At 40.6% G+C, this 16,774-nt stretch overlaps 1 protein-coding gene across 1 annotated transcript in view; it reads right to left on the bottom strand.

The window, feature by feature from the left end:
• tbx15 (T-box transcription factor 15) overlaps nucleotides 1–13,852 on the bottom strand; it is a 34,465-nt gene extending 20,613 nt beyond the window's left edge. The window contains exons 1-3 of the mRNA XM_005932503.3: nucleotides 13,176–13,852; nucleotides 6,962–7,169; nucleotides 4,068–4,169 (exon numbers count right to left, since the gene is read on the bottom strand). Of these exons, the coding sequence (XP_005932565.1) occupies nucleotides 4,068–4,169; nucleotides 6,962–7,169; nucleotides 13,176–13,362 (497 nt within the window). The 5' untranslated portion in view covers nucleotides 13,363–13,852. The remainder of the gene's footprint in view (nucleotides 1–4,067; nucleotides 4,170–6,961; nucleotides 7,170–13,175) is intronic.
• Between the last annotated feature and the right edge of the window lie 2,922 nt (nucleotides 13,853–16,774).

Raw genomic sequence — 16,774 nt, forward strand, 5'->3', positions numbered from 1 at the left:
TGTGTGTGTGTGTGTGTGTGTGTGTGTGTGTGTGTGTGTGTGTGTGTGCTGTTGCTCTTTTAATTGTTTCTGAGTATCCAGTCATATGGGTTCTTTTATTTCTATACTTATGAAGATCAAACAGCAGTCAAGAAGGTTGATTTACTTTTACAACTTGACTTCAATTTTCAGTGGAGACTATGTTTAAGATATAGTTGGTGAATCCTGGTTGGAGGAATTACTGTCTATCTTTGGCTGTTTCTGTGCCTTTTCTACGTGTGTGTTTTTCTGCTTCAACACAAAAGAACCAAACACAATCCTAACAGAATATTTGCTAATAGAAGCAAATAAACATTTGTTTAAAGAAAGTTAAGGACAGTCAATTTGTTCAGAGGGGATATGTAGGATATAGTTGGTGTAATAAGATATCCCCTAAATTTTGAATCCAATGCCCACAATTAAAAGCTATGTAAAAGTTATACATCTATATAATGTTTAAACTTAGAATAGGTTTTCTTCTTCTTTCAAAATGAAGTCAATTTTCCAGTCAACGTACATTTACAGCATTTTTAAAATTAAGATGGGATTAGTTTATAGGGTTGGGAAACCAGGATTGACCCCATGACTAAAGTAACGTAATTATTTTTGCATACATCTGTCTTTTATCCCTGTAGATGTCTGTGAATATGTTGGTGGCTGTTTGATCCATTTTCCCATTTCTGTGCAGGAACCTGCGCATGTTAAAGCAAAACTGCAACGTGCACTGCCACACACTCGAAGCAAAGAGGTATGCTTGAGGAGCCAGACAGACCCCACGCTCAGTGGCCTTAACTCAGAACGAACCAAATGACTGTCCACATAAAAGAAGTGTAATATATGGAGATTTAATGAGCGTGGTACCAATGAGACGTTCCTAAGCAGGGGCAGTGAGCCCAAGTAAAGCAAGTCGATTCCAATAAAGACCTTATTTCCAGACCCCAAACTCCCTGGGACTCTGAGACACACCAGTGACAGCTCCCAGCTCAGTTTGCAAAGCCCTGTGGTAAATTCCCCAGCCAGGAAGAAAATCCTATTTAATTTTACAAGATCTTCTGGCCTCTAAAAATCCTCCATGTCTTGGTTCGCTGGTGGGAGAGCAAGGAGAGGCGGCAGGGCAGAACGTCTGCTATACGCTCTGGTGGAAAACTTTACATTATTAAACAATGAAATGAAATGAAGGGTGCAGGGAGGTCAAATAAAATGCACTGATTGCAGAAGTCACTTTATTTTAATTTGCTAATTTGTCTTTTATGCAGACTTTTATTTCTTCCTGATGAATGAATTTTAATTGAGTTTGAGTGGTCGTGGGGGGAGTGGAGATTCTCTGCAGGGAATGACATGGTTTTGTTTTGCAGAAAGAGAGGGGATCTATTTGTGGTGCACTCAGCTTTTGAACAAATAGTCACTCTCACACGAAAACAAACTAGCTCGCGGCAATCATCTTTCGTGCAACAAAACTATCTGCTTTAAAAATATGCCCTGCCGATACACTCAGATCTACCACACACACGCAATTATGTTGCCACTAAGTCAGTCAATTTGATCATTATTAATACATACATGTTTTTAAAGTGCTATATCAATTTATCTATCCAGGCAAAAGAAAAAAAAATAAAGAGCTGTTTATGTTTTCTCATCATTGAAAAACATTGTTTAAACATCTGAAATTAAATCCACGCTGCAAGTTAAAAACACACTTCCAATTTAAGCTGAAGATGTCAACCATAACTTTTGGATTATAAGAACTAACATGAATATTTTCTTAAACTATAGCTAAAGAAGGAAAAGTATTATTATTATCAAACATAAGACAGGTTCCATTTTTTCTTCTGAATTTTGAATATTGATTATGATGATGCAACAAGCGCAATAAAAAAAACTGCAGCAACAGAGCAGGAGAGAAATGGAAAATGTGTTTAATGCTTAAAAACACTTCATCGTATAGCTCACGGCTAAATAGTTGCATTATAAACATCACTAAGTATGAAAAGAGCATCGCAGAGAGGTTAAAATATAAGAAAAAAGCTTCGCCACTCTGTGACAGACTGTTTGGATCAATTGTTCAGCAACTGAAGTTCAGTTTTAAACAACTTCACGGAATCTAAAGAAGTGTCTGTGGTGAAGTTAAAAGCCAAAAAACAGAAACTTATGTAGCAGAAATCACTCCATGAACTCAGAAAAGCTTCTGAAATCCACTGTCAGTGAACGCACCGCAGTAGTGCTGAAGGATATAGAGGCTTTTTGTGTGAGGACATCCAGATTAAGTCTTTGACAAGGAAGGTCTTGATTATTTCAGCAAGACAGTGGCAAACCACAATCTGCACATATGACAACAGCACAGGAAACAAGGGTGCAGGTTCTAAACTGCCCTGTCTGCAATCAGGACCTATAACCTATCATTTAATCCATGTTTTTCCCCATTTCCCCAAAAAATGTATAAAACTTCAGATCTTAAAGATTTGATAGGTGCTGTGGTACTAGTTTCACTTAAATAAAGATTTGCATTCTGTTTTTATTCACATTACACGACAGCACACCAACCTTTTTAGAACAGGGTTGCATTTGTTTCAATCAATCTCGAGTTTTCAGTTTTCCGTAACAATGGTTAGACCGAGTGAAACAAATGTGCTGGGAGAAGACGCAACATCTACAAAGTAAGTCATTGTTGGATTTTGTGTTATCTTTAGGATTAGACATGTCGCAGTAATAAAACATCGATTTTTGCCATTTTTACCCTTTCAGGTTATTACACCTCACCTTTGCTAAATGAGATTTTTCCTGTCTGCTTTGCTGTGATTGCTTTTAGTTCTTAGGGGAACCCACTGCCAAATCACTTGAAACACAAATAGCAGCATCTGTGAAAAAAACCTTGTGATTGAGATAAGTATGTAGGTCATGGGTTATTTGCCTTATTATTGCTTCAGGACAAAGTTCCAGCCTGTATTAGCAATAATAAGAATAAAACCAGACGTGGTCTGTGTAGAATATGTGCAGGTGAACCCCAGCCTAGAAAACTTGGACGGTCAGCTACGGCAGCAGCAGGTAGATGTGCAGCGTTGCATTTTTCCCATTTTGACCTCATTTTTTTCCAGCCGTTTCCCTGATTAGACTCGAATACTGAGTGTTATCCTATTTGCAGGCAGACTCTGGCTCTGCTGCTCGGCCAGTGGGATGATGAATACATTTCAATCTCCTCTCTCTGGCTCTGACTTCAGGGGCCAATACTGTCTGCCTGGATATCAGTCTTATTGCATATCCAGAGAGATTCATCACATGCGAGCCTTCTTCCTACACATGCTCTCCTTAATCAAATGATGGGAGCAACTACTTTTTCCTGCTCGGCCAAGAAGACGACAAGAACACCTCAAGTAGCCGTTTTGAAAAATGTGAAGCAGGAAAAAAGCTGCAATATCTTTGTTTAATCCAAATCCTGTTATGTACGACACCAACATGAGAAATGGTAGGAAGATGAGAACAATCCAACTAGGTCAAAATGTTTACGCTCCATCCAGCGTTTTGAGAATCATCCAGGAAAGTAGAGTTTTGCGTCCAGCTACAGCAGCAGCAGGGTGCAGGGTGCAGGCTCGCTCGTGCGTTCCCGCACAGAGATGTGACTGTGCATGTTTAGCCGTGCAGGGTTATTGGGCAAAGAGACTGCTACTTTCAGAATGAAGCGAACAAAAGGTACCCTTCTGTTGCTGATAGATAACATCTGCATAATCGACCATGTTTAATGGCTTTGATAAAATACAATTACTTAGTATATTCGCCACAGTTTAATTCTTGACGTGGGTGAAAAGCATCTGAAAGAACATTTAGACCATCACGGGACATTAAACTTTCCCACCAAAACCCAAAAGAACGAAATCATTTTTGATTTAATGGCATTTGGGTAGGGAGAAGTCCATTTCTGCATTTGAAAGGGAGTAGAACAGGAAGGGAACATAAATAAACTTTCGTTAGCGAAGGACCTCTCTTTTAGATGCTACTCACTAGACTAGGCTACATCAACCTTCACGCCCATTAATGTTTGTGCAAACAGGAGGTACCTGTATCTCTTGTTGTCCACAGGCACTATGTCCATGGCAATGTAGTACTGCTGATGAGGGTCCAGACCTGCTATCTTTACACGCATGGCTGGAAACATCCTCCTAGAGGGAAAAAAGCAACATATGGTAATAGATGTGAGAGAGATTTATTTCAAAATAACAACATACTACATATATACGCACACACACGCATACACACACCTATAAATATATAAAATTTATATAAAATGTAATGGTTTTGTGATTTTCATTAGCTCATTCTTCAGATGAAGTGACTGTGCTACTAAGAAAAGGGGTCTCTTTTTTACTCCTACTGTGGAGTATAAAACATATTTATGGCTTTAAATATTTACAAAAAAAGTTAAAAAAAGAAAAAACAAGAAGAAAAATTGGGAACAAAAACAAGAACACAACAAAGAAATGCTGCCGTATGCACATCTGTCACCCTAAACGCTCCTGATGTTTGTCATGATGCAGTACTGCCGACTGTGCAGACACTCGTATTAGGAGCATGAAAAAAATACACTAATGATCATAACCACCACATTAAATGGTGAATTACACTAACAAAAACAATAACAATTATATTAATAATGATAACAATACAAGAACATTGATTTAAAAATATTTAATTAAACTTTTTTCAGCTTTTGCTCTGTCAGCCTTCCCTCTCTGTAATGAGGAAACAGTGTGTATTCATTCATTTGAACAGTCCGGCTATTGTTGACGCAGGGATGTGAGACAGCACGCAGGCACATTTTAGGCTGTTTATGCTCATTAAAACAGGCGATAAATAGACTAATTATTCAAGACATTGGAATCTCACTTCGTTTGATTTTCCAAAGATCCCAGATTTCTGTGTACAGTTTCAATTAGCCCTGATTATTCCTTTAAAGCCATAAATCCAGTCTGGACAACTTCTGCCTTGTACAGCTGACAGTCTTCTGAGCTTTACATATTATCTCCAGATTTATTTAATATTTTAAATCACATGTATTTTTTTTACGTTTCTTTAACATATTTTTTAATTATCCCCTTTGCATCTATAAGAAAAATGCTATATATATATATATATATATATATATAGTTGATTTTTCTGTGTGTATCATTTCCATTATTGAAGTGGAGAAGGATCCTCATTGTATTATCCATTCTGCCAAGCCAGTGACCCCTGACCTTTGTCTTTTAACAATACTGTGCAGGTGTATTACCTTATTTTAAAACAGTTGAAACTGCCTTTTATCCTGTATCGATGATTTATTTGGATTTTATGCCTAAATATTATCAACCAGCTCTTCATATTTGGAAACTATAGCCTGCAAAGCCTGAGACTGGAAGTGATGCAAACCGCATGAAAAATGTCCAATTTAAAGGGAAAAACTGCACCCATATTAAATAAAAGTTTGTATATGGAGAGGGAGACATTTCAGCTTAATTCCTCATTTTGCACTTCAAACGCCGCGTTGTTCGGCTGTGCGTTTAACGGTCGTAAATCGGGGCCTGCCTAATGAGAAAAGAGGGCTGTTTTCTTGCTTCCCTTCTCTTCTGGATTTATGAGCTTATTATGAGCAGGCCGTGAAATACGTTCGGCGACGGTCGCGTCCGCCTTCACTCTGCTTCGGCGCAAACTGATTGCTGCTCTATTTATGAGCCGATTACCAATTTAAACCCAATTCATAAAAACGGCCAAGTGTAGTGTGTGACGGCGGGAGGAGGGCGACATGAGACCGTATTTCAATCTGAAGAGAGGAAGAGCTGAGAAACAGCTTTGGGTATATTTGAACTCAGGTTTCCAAAGTGTTGCAACAGGAAAAGAAAAGAGTTCAATAAGATGGACCAAAGCAGATCTCATAATAATTCTTCTAAATGTAAAACAAATACAACTCACCTGTTAAACTGAAATAATAATGATAATAGTGTGCGATATTTTTAGAATTTATTTTTTTAGCTGTGTTGCAGAAAGTTCTCCCACAGGCCTACATACATTTCTACTATAGTTAGGGAATGGAAGTGTTTTTAATTATCAATACTACTAGTAGTAGCAGTATTGATAATAATAATATTTTTAATAATAATAATAATAATAATAATAATAATAATAATAATAATAATAATAATAATAATAATAATAATAATAATACAAACATGAATGAGATTTTTACATGAACATTTCGCAGTGTTTCCAAAACACTTTGATTCAATAGACCTAAAACATTTTAAAGAGGCAAATTGTTCTACGGAAGTGTAAAGAGTGTAATTAGATGGAATAACAGATACAGTGTTAAAGGGGGCTATTTGCCTTCAAGTGGAAACATTATCAGAGGTGTTGTTAGTCATGCCGACTGTTGTGGAGCGAGCGGGGAAATGTCGGAAACGCACGGCGCTGCGGGCGCAGGGATAAAGGTACTTCCTTCAGGATCCGCAGGTCAACTTCTGTTCTCGCTCCGTGTTTGGACTGTTGGCCCGAGAGAGCACAAAAAAGCCGGAACATGTTACAGAGATTAATTAGAAGCAGGTCTCCTTCTTTTCCGACATCAGGAATAACCTGCCGCGTCACGAGGGCCTGAACGCAGCACTGCGGCCTGCATGTGCAACACATTAACACCCTCCAGACAGAGCGCAAAGAGGTGTGTGTGTGTGTGTGTGTGTGTGTGTGTGTGTGTGTGTGTGTGTGTGTGTGTGGGTGGGTGTGTGTGTGTGTGTGTGTGTGTGTGTGTGTGTGTGTGTGTGGTGAGAGAGAGAGAGAGAGAGAGAGAGAGAGAGAGAGGGAGGCCTGTGCGGGAGAGACTTGTTTTCATACGCTAACCTCTAATTAAATAAAAAAAAAGAAAAAAAAAGATGGGTGGATGTGTGTGATAAGTTTGGATGGAGCAGGGGGTGTATATGAACCTTACCTGCCGGCTTTGGTGATGATCATCTCCGTGCCGATGTCGTGAAAGCGCTTCCACAGGTCCGCGCACTGCAGCTCCACCTGAATCTCATCCATGGAGGCCGGGGGAGACGGGTCGCAGGGGCCCGGGGCCAGATCGGCAGATGAGCCGAAAGAACACGACGTCCTCTCGGCTAGACCTTCTCCGTCCGAGCCGGGACTCGCCTCTGAGTCTGAGGGGGGAATGAGGAAGATGAGAAGGCAGCTCTGAAACAGTGGAATTAAGCGCTTTAAGCTTTATGCAGGAAACTTGGCACGGCCAGAAAGTACAGCGCGGTTCTCTCGGCTGACTCCAAATCACCTGCCGGCTACAGCCGGAGAGAAGCGTTTGGCTTACTGGCTCAGGCTCGTCATGGAGTTCTGGGTCGGTGTCAAAAGCAGAATAAATGCTGCGTAAAGGCCTTTGAAAAGCGACTTAGAAAATATTAAATTTTAAGTCGGGCCACACAATGAAGAATTCTACTGGGAAACATTTAGCAAATGAAATTTCCCCTCAAGTGTTCCTCCTGGACCAAGTTTTACAGACTGACCGTTCAAAGTCATCAGCGCAGTCACAGCGTTAGACCAGATAAAACGTTGCTCCGATCTTGAAGCAAATCCAGACCTACAGGAGAGCTTTTCCATCTTTCTGAGCTTCTAATTCCCCCAAAAAACAACCAGAATGACCTCACTTTATTTCACGTCGCCCTATTTCAGTGTGCTTTAAACTAGCAGGCTACTATACAGCGGACAAAATAAAAAGCACACCTAAGGAATTCGAGTGGCTTTCTGTGAGAAGTTCAATTTACTCAGTTGAAATACGTCACCCAAGCTGTAGCTGTGTTATTTACATCAGAAACACTTATTACTTAAGTTTGCATTCTACACTAAAAAAGCTACTTTCTTATAATAATAATAGAATTAATTTTTAAAAACGCTGTAAAAACCCCAAATCCCTTCCACCGAAAGAGGAATGTAGACTTACACAACCAGCAGTTGCTCTGCCCCCTTTTCTCTGCTTGAATCTGTAATGTGATTTAACACATGTGATGTCTTTTAGATTTAAAATTTCAACCTTTAGGGCTTAAATATAAAAAAAAAAGATCATCTTTTTTTTCCAGCTGGGTTGCCAAAAACTTCACTGCTCAAATCTTTGAACCTGCACTTTATCCAGATAGAAACCTTCACAAGATCACCACATGCTTTCTCTCATTTCACTTTTCTCAGAAATAGTTTATAGCCGAATATCCTACACCCTTTCCAACACCACCACCACTACCACCACCACCACCACCCAGAAAGTAAAAAATAAAAAGAATCTAATAATGTATTATTTATTGAGGGCCCTGACACAAGGAGGTTGACTTGGCAGACTAAGGGCACACAAATATGGTTATGTAAATGCAGAGCTGCTGAGAGACTGGACAGAGTCCCAGGCGAAAAAAACACCGAGGCGCAGGCCGAGCCAACCCTGCTGGAAACAAGAGAGTGAAGGGGAGAGATAGGAAGAGCAGGGGGCGAGGGGTGCAGTGACCACAGAGAGACGGAGAAAGTCTTTCTATCATCTTCTTGGGAGATCCTTGCAGTGTCACTGCAGCCAGTGAGGACTGTCACACATGATTCCCTTTAACTGTTCACACTCATGCACAGTCATTCAGCTGCCCCCTCACACTTTATAAACACATGCTCCTGGTGCCAAAGGAAGAGGACAGGATGGAGGGCTTAAGTGAAATGAAGAAAAAATCACGTCTGTATTACTCTAATTAATTTTTAAAGGGGCCTGTAAGGTTAGATCAAGCAAACTCAGGGCTTTCAATGAAAATTAAACACCTTATTTTATTAAGATAAACAGACTTCTATTGTTAACCTGCTTTAGAAATTTGCTTTTATTCTTTTTTTTATTGGTATATAATTTTCATATAATGTTTTGGCATAGGGTTGAGTGTTTTCAGCCTTGCACCACCATCGGTCTCAATAATGTCCGCAGTGAAGTTTGATTAACTCTGTTTCAAGCTGTGTGGCACAATTGTAAGTCTGTCACCAAATTAAAATAAGAAGCTCAAATAAGGGTATAAATCTACAAGAATATCATTTGTCAGGTTTCAGTGTTGAATTGGGGTCTTCTAATAATCTAAACACATTTGCTAGTTCACTCTAACAGTAACAAATAAAGAATGCAAACATCTGTGCCATCAAAATTAAGCTCGATCGGAATATTTGCAGTAAACATGGGCTGAAAAGCTACCCTGTGCAATCCACTATTGGCATCTCAAGCTAGTTGATGGTGTGTGAAGCAGAGGCGCTCAGAGGAAACAGATGCATTCCAGACAGCAAGAGCAGCTCGATTAAATGAGATAATTTTGGTATGAATGTCTTCAAGATGCAGAGGGGGCGAACCAAAGGACCAAGCTGGAGCCGGGCCGCCCTGACACTAGGCTGAAGGACCTGTCCTCTGCCACTCGGCGGCTGCACACACACACGAACGCAGAGCTCTAAACCTAAATGACAAACAGGCAAACATACCTAGCAGCAGGTAGAGCTCAATGTGTGCGTTATGTCCATGTGTAGATTTAAATGGCACGTCTGAGGTCAGGTCACAGTTTAAGAACTCAGAGCAAATGTGTCAAAATCGAGCAAAACAGGAAACACAGCATAAAACCTTTAGTCCAGAGTCGCACAGCGCCAAGATTATAAGACCTGGGTTTTTGTTTCAGAGCTTAAGTTCCCACTTTATGCTGAACAAATAAAAACTGACATTTATTGATAGACAAAAATTTGCCCACTCAGCAGAATTCTGTCATGACATCTGCTGTGGTTAGCTACACACACACACACACACACAAACAGAATATCACATGGGGCCAGCATCTTGTGGTTCTTTAAGCTCATGCCAGGCCTTATTAAATTGAGACTAACACTGATGCTAAGCCACTAATTGGCCAGAACTGAATCGTCTGTGCTGTACATTACAGTGGTCTCTTGTGTTGCAGTTCACATTTTGTCACTACACTGTCAGCAGAACTCAAGCGGGGTTGAACTGTAAATAGATAGTTATTAATATGTTAATAAGGAAAATGCTGGAAGTAATGAGGAAGTAGATTATTGTTATTTGAATTTATTTTATCACCAATTACCACTTCAAGATCGGATCTATATCATCAGTGTAAAATACTGGTTTAAATTATCGAGTATAGATGTCTTACTAATTTCCTTCTAATGAACAGTACCTTTTTAACCTGATTTGGGCTGCAACACTTCAAAACAATTCCACAAGTAGGTAATATTACAAATCATGCAACTTTTTTAAAAATTGAAAATACATGCCAAATATATCCCTTTGAAATGATCTGCAAATATCCGTTTGATGTTGGGGTGCACTGATAAAAGATGTCATGTCTTAGGTTGCAAAACTGGAAAAACGCCATCTGAAGTGGACAGCGGCGGTTTGCCCAGCATGAAACCAGTGAGTAACACCATCCACACCGTGAGAGCACCTGTTTCCTACACTGATGCAGACTGGAAGTACGCAAACTTCAAGCCCATCTCTCTCTATCAGCTTGCATGCTTACACAGAGAGGGAGCTTTTGGAGAAATGGCAAACAGAAGGAGCGGTGTAGTGACATTAATATATAATTTTACATTGATCTTAATAGGTTATAAATACCCGATTTTTAGCAAAATGTCAGTTTGTTGCATGGCTTCAGTTCTGCGTATTAAAAAGTAATTATTATAAATTACCGCCATACAAATCGCATAATTCTGAATTCACAGTAGATGTAGTTTAACTTGTTAATCGATGTTTTAATGGATAAATATTATGAGTGTGTGGTGGAAGTAGTTCTGTGAGGTCTAACAAAACAACGTTTTTTCAGAGCTAACTGAGCTGCTGAGCTCTTCCAGGCAGGCTGTTAAATCCGAGCCTGGTTCAGTTCTGTGCTTGTCTCAGTCCTGCCCTTGTCTTTGAGGCTAATAAACGTGTTATACGACCAGCCGGCTTCCAGCATCGCCTGGAGTTGAGTAAAAATAAAATCACTCCGTTAAGGATTCCTCTAAACCACATAATCTGACCACAGAGACTCGCTGTTCTCGGTCACCTCCGCCCGACGCGCCAAAGTGGAGGCTTTCGGACTCAAGCAGGGCCCGCAGAACCTGCCAGGAATCCGCCTGCTAATGAGCGGGACAGAGGGACCAGGAACTGGTCCACTCAGCCACAAATTCTGAAACTATACAAAAACTATGAGGAGATGAACTTAGAGACCTTTCTTCTCCCCGCTGCAGCCAAAAACAACATTTTAGTAAATGACTTGAAGGTTTTTTTCAGCGACTACCAAGCTTTATTTTTTCTTGATGCGTTTACCCTTTCAAACACATACAGAAACGAGCTGCTTGTAATCAGCGTTTAGTTCCACCTTCCTCATTTCACCACGGACGGCCTTCAATAACAACAAACTTCCCAAGAGAGCTCCTGGGAGGCAAACCCTCGAGAAAACTATAGTTTGGTTTTGTTTATTCGCTTTTGTTATTTTTATTATTATTGCTTTTACTCTTTAAGGTTTGCGTTTGGATCCGTTTGAAGACCGGAGAGTAGCCGTGCGACCCCAAAGGTCAGACTGCTGCAGGCGGCGAGGTAGTGTTGGCCTGAGACCGTCTGAGCTAGCTCAAGGCTCAAAGCTCAGCTTCTACCTTTCTGCGCATTCATACAAACATTTAATGAGCAGTGATGCGGTTATGATATAACTTGATTCACACAGGCCCACGCGGCGAACTAATGTGAATTCACATGTGCACAGCGTACATTATCTACACGGCTCATTTAGTCCTCTATATTAATTTTACTTTTCAAGTGACCGACTTAACAAAAATCTTTTTTCGTGAATGATTTTAAAGATAAAACTAAATTGAATTGCAGCTGAAACCCGTGAAGCGAAAAACGAACATTGTGAACTCAAAGGGAAGCCTCAAGGTATTTAAAACAAAAAACAAACAAAAACAGTCAGGGTTATTTTGCAGGGTTACTTAATCTCCACGCATTACGCCTTAAGATTGCTGAGACAAAACAGATTATGTTTTATTTAAAATAATTATATTGCGCAATGAAAATATAGAAATGCTGACTTGGCGCAAAAAACTTACAATGAAGTTTGTTTTGAGCTGCAAAAAAGCTATGATTTAAAAATTAAAATAAAAAAAGAACAAACTACATAAACTTTTTTTTAAATTGCTTCATCTCGCATGCTTGTTTTAAGGATACGTATAAAACTACTTACAATAAAATACAATTATTTTTTGCCACGCTTTCTAAACTGTGATATTTATTTCACTCCGTTGTTATTGTTATTATTATTATTTAGTTTTCCTTTGCTTTTACACAACACGCCTTTCCACTACTTGAGTGCAGTTATGAACTCAAATATTTCATAATCATCTTGTGTGACTGTTAGTTTCATACAACACATTTAAAGCGCTTACCCGTTTTAAGCAGATGACGTGACAACATTTGAGTTCTTTCTTTTTCTTTAAGCGTTCTCTGTGCGCACTCGTGAATGGAGAATGGACGGGCTGCTCTGCGAATTTGTGCGCCTTAAACGCAAAATGCAATTCTCCACAGAAACTTATTTTTTAAACTCTCATCAGAGGACAGTGTAATTGTGACTATTTAAAGGCTGCTCCTCGTCGAGGATGAAACATGTTAGACTGAGTGGTTAGTTTCAACCAGTGCACCTTCCTGCAGTAAACTGAGGCCTCCCTGCAGTTCAAGCAGATTATTGCTGGGCTAAAATGGCTCAAGGAGCAAACAGCTGATTCAAATGTGTTTTTATGTGTTTCTGGTGCAGCTTCACATTGTAATCCGCCAGTCCAGAGTCAAAACTTGGCCAACCCACAAAAAACCTACCAAATATCAACTAAGTCCTAACTGTTTTTGTGTTTTTTCATTATTATTATTGTTGTTGTTACTGATGAAAATCAACGCATATGCTGAATATATGAGACAATATCCCTGTAGACCAAAACGCATAACTCCACAGGCTTGCATCTCAGTCTGTTTAATGTAAAGATCTGAACAATGTGGAGCGTGGACTCTGTGTGCTCTGCATGGGGTTGGGTCATTGAACACAGAGCCACGTTTTGACTCGGGACTTGTGGATTTGTAGTGCTCTGCAGTGACATTTGAGCGATGTTGTGCGTGTCTGCGCACTGACCGGGATCCATATCCAGACAGTGCGCCGGATCCTCTCCGTCCGTGGCGAGGCTCTCCATGGACAACTCCAGCTCCTTCTCCTCCCAGCCCCGGAGCTTCCTCTTCTTGTTGGAGCCGATCAGGGCTTCCACGGAAAAAGCGTGGGCTCTAGAGCTCAGAGCTGCGGCAGATCGCCTCCTTTCACTCATTTCTCACAAAATCCACCCTAAGTGGGGGGAAGCGGCGAAAAACCCACTCCGTCCGTCCAACGCAGCAAAGCAAAACAATCAAAAAAATAAAAAGAAGAAGAAGAAAAAATGCACACGTCAGTGTTTACAGCGGATCGCAAACTCACCAAGTGTCCAAAGTAATCCCAACTGTGACTAGAAACGCCGCGACAAACTTTTGAAGGACTGTGTCATCCTGGCAGCGCGGCAGGACTCGGTGTTTTTGATGCGGTGTGCTGCTTCACGCGTTTCTCCGTGCTTCCACTCCGTGTCTTTTTCTCTCTCTGTCCCCCTCACTTCTCTCTGATTGATAATCACTTCTGGAGGAGTCTTTTTTTCTCTCTCTCTCAAAGGCGCAGAGGGCGGCTCTCCTGCGCTCTGGCAAAGCCGCGTGTCCAATGAGAAGTAAGAACACAGAGCTAGACAAAGTGTTTTGTCCAATGGCAGCAGCAGGAAGGAGCGCGTCCGGGAAAAGGAGCCATCTCTCCGACTTCAACAGCCTAACGAACTTACTCCATAATGAATCATATGGAGACACATATGTGTTTTTACTGTGCTTTTATCGACATTAAAGGCAGGGCCTCATGTAAATACACCAATCAGATCGTTATCAGTTCAAACTTTGTGGGCTTAATAATATATAAAAAATTAAAAAAAAAAAAAAGACCTCAGCAACACACCTATTTTAGTCTTTGATACCCAGATCCTGCAACTTCACTTTAAGTCCTAATCTGACTGTTGATCATCAGCTTTGGAACTGCAGAGGCCGAGGCGAGGCCTTCGGCCTCACGGAGACCACCACAAAATAATATTCTGATATTTTACACTTTCACAAAGTGCTTGAACCTGATTCCATCATTAAAAGTCGTTGCAGGAAAAGCTCAATTACAGCTCCATTGTGTCAGCCCGACAGCTGAGGAACCGGAACAGAGCTTCAGCAGGACAGGTGGGCTGATCTCAGAGCTGTGCGCTCAGGACACAACAAACGGAACGAGACGATTAGCAAGTGAAATTCTTGTGCTCTGCTCAGCTCGTTGAGGGCTCGTTTTTAACAGATCTGCAGGTCAGTAAAAGAAAAACAGAGTCGCAAGAAACATACGCGTCCAGGGCTTAGAGAAATCTTTTTTCAGATGAGATCATTTTGCTTGGAAAAGGAGAGAGAAAAAAACACTGCCATCAAATTCTCGGCTGATTATTTTGTTTTGTTTCATATTGATGTTAATAACTGTCTAATTTGAGAATGAATTATCCTCAAACAATCCGCATTTAAATTCCCGACACATATAAAACCAATAATGGAATAATATCAGGCTGAAATAAATCTGACTAAACGATTATTTATTCCAGCTAATTAAACGATTGGAAAATAGAAACTTTGAGTGGCGAAAGTAAAAATGTACTATTTGTAATATTTTGGCCTGACGCAGAAGCGTATTTCCAAGCATTTTTTACCGGCAGGTAGAAAAGCTTTTATAGAAGACTAGCCCCACCTTTGCAACCAAACATTAAAAATTAAATATTGATACAAAAATGACGCTCAGCGTTATAATATAATACAGCGGGAAGGTGATCGGTTTCTTGGGATCAAATCCCTGTTTTAAAAAAATCGGCTGCCCTTTGTTGAGACTGTTTTGAGCTGCTGAGCTGCACGTGATCAGTCTGCAGGCCTGACGCTCAGTTCGGGGACGATCAGTTCCTGCGGGGGGAAATAATTTACACATTTTTCATCAGCTGCGGGTCGAAAAGTGTCAGGGGTGGCGAAGAGCCGCGGATGATCGCTGCCTGTGTGATCAGTCAACACAAACGCGTCTGTGGGAACCGGGCAGGCCCCAAGTCATAGTGCCGTTCTTGAAAAAGGAGCTTTCCAGAGGTTATTGCTGTGCATCTGTCATCTTGAAATAAATACTGCGCGCACACGAGGATGGCTCGCAGGAAACTGAAGAAAAACGGTGAGCACATTGCAAAAAAGAAATAGAGGTGGGTAGTTTCATTATCCTGTACAGAGATCAACGCAGCAGGTAATATGTGAACTTGTGGCGGCTTAAAAGGACATTACTTGCGCTACGGTCTTTATGGTAATATGCGCGCAAAACGTTTGCGGACATATTTGAACTAATTACTTGGATAAAAGAGGAATACGGACTTCTGTGTTAGAATATTATAACAAACTGTGGCAGTCTGTGTGACTCTATATCACGGGTTCTTTTTATTTATTCTTGATGTTTTGTAAAAGAAAGAAGAAAAATGTTTGTGCGTAAAATTCTTCCAAAAGTAAACAAGTAAATATTGTGTGCGCACTGGTGTGGGGTGGGGGACGTTGAATCCCCCGTGGGAGGAAACTCGTTAAACACTAAAACCAACTGTTTGCCATTTAGATCCCAATTATAGCCCTGATGGCATCTCATTCACCCAAAAAGTGAAGCAAGCGACGGAGATCTTTTTTTTATCCTTTAGAAACTTGGAACGAGCAATTCATGCGTTTGTTTTATCTCAACTGGATTACTGCAGTTCACTATATGTGGGTGTCAGTCAGTCCAGCTTGGCCCGGCTCCAACTTGTACAGAATGCTGCAGCTCGCCTTTTGACTCGTGTGGAGAAACACCAGCATATTACTCCGGTGCTTGCTTCCCTTCATTGGCTTCCAGTGCGTTTTAGAATTAAATTCAAAATCTTACTTTTGACTTATAAAGTGCTAATTGGCCAGGCACCGGACTATTTGTCTGACCTATTGCAGCTTTATACGCCCTCTAGAGCCCTTCGATCAAGCGATCACCTGCTCTTTACATAAGTCTAGGATGGTTCATAGAGGAGATCGGGCATTTGCGGTTGTGGCACCGAAATTGTGGAATGATCTACCTCTCCACATCAGAAAGGCCCCAACTGTTACTCTTTTTAAATTGCATCTTAAAACATAATTTTTTATTCTGGCTTTCGAAACTGTATGAGAGTTACCAATTCTTTTATCCTAATTTTCTTTTAATTTTCTTACCTGTTGTTGTTGTTCATGTCATTGTTTAATTGTTATTTTGTACAGCACTTTGGTCAACTCCCTGTTGTTATTAAATGTGCTTTATAAATCAATAAATGAAATGAGTGGGCAGTATTAATAAATCCGTTTCCTTAAAAATTCTTTTCCCTTTTAGATTCCTTTAGTAATCGGAGTTAGGGTATACCTCGTCGACCACAGTGAGGTTTTCGATGAAATCCGGCGTGGCCCCGCGAGATCGACACGTGGAGGGTGGTGGGCGGAAACGGTCAAACGTGCAGTTAATATTCAATAACTAAAAGAAGGGTTTGACCCCGCCTGACCTCGAGGGACGAAGAGAGCAATGGAGCGTGCAATCTGACAGCAACTCTCGGATTCTGTAAGCACCTTCCGCCTGAGCTGTAAAAT

Source organism: Haplochromis burtoni, unplaced genomic scaffold (genome assembly GCF_018398535.1).
Source record: "Haplochromis burtoni strain Fernald_Lab_line unplaced genomic scaffold, NCSU_Asbu1 Contig_154, whole genome shotgun sequence".
NCBI lineage: Eukaryota > Metazoa > Chordata > Actinopteri > Cichliformes > Cichlidae > Haplochromis > Haplochromis burtoni.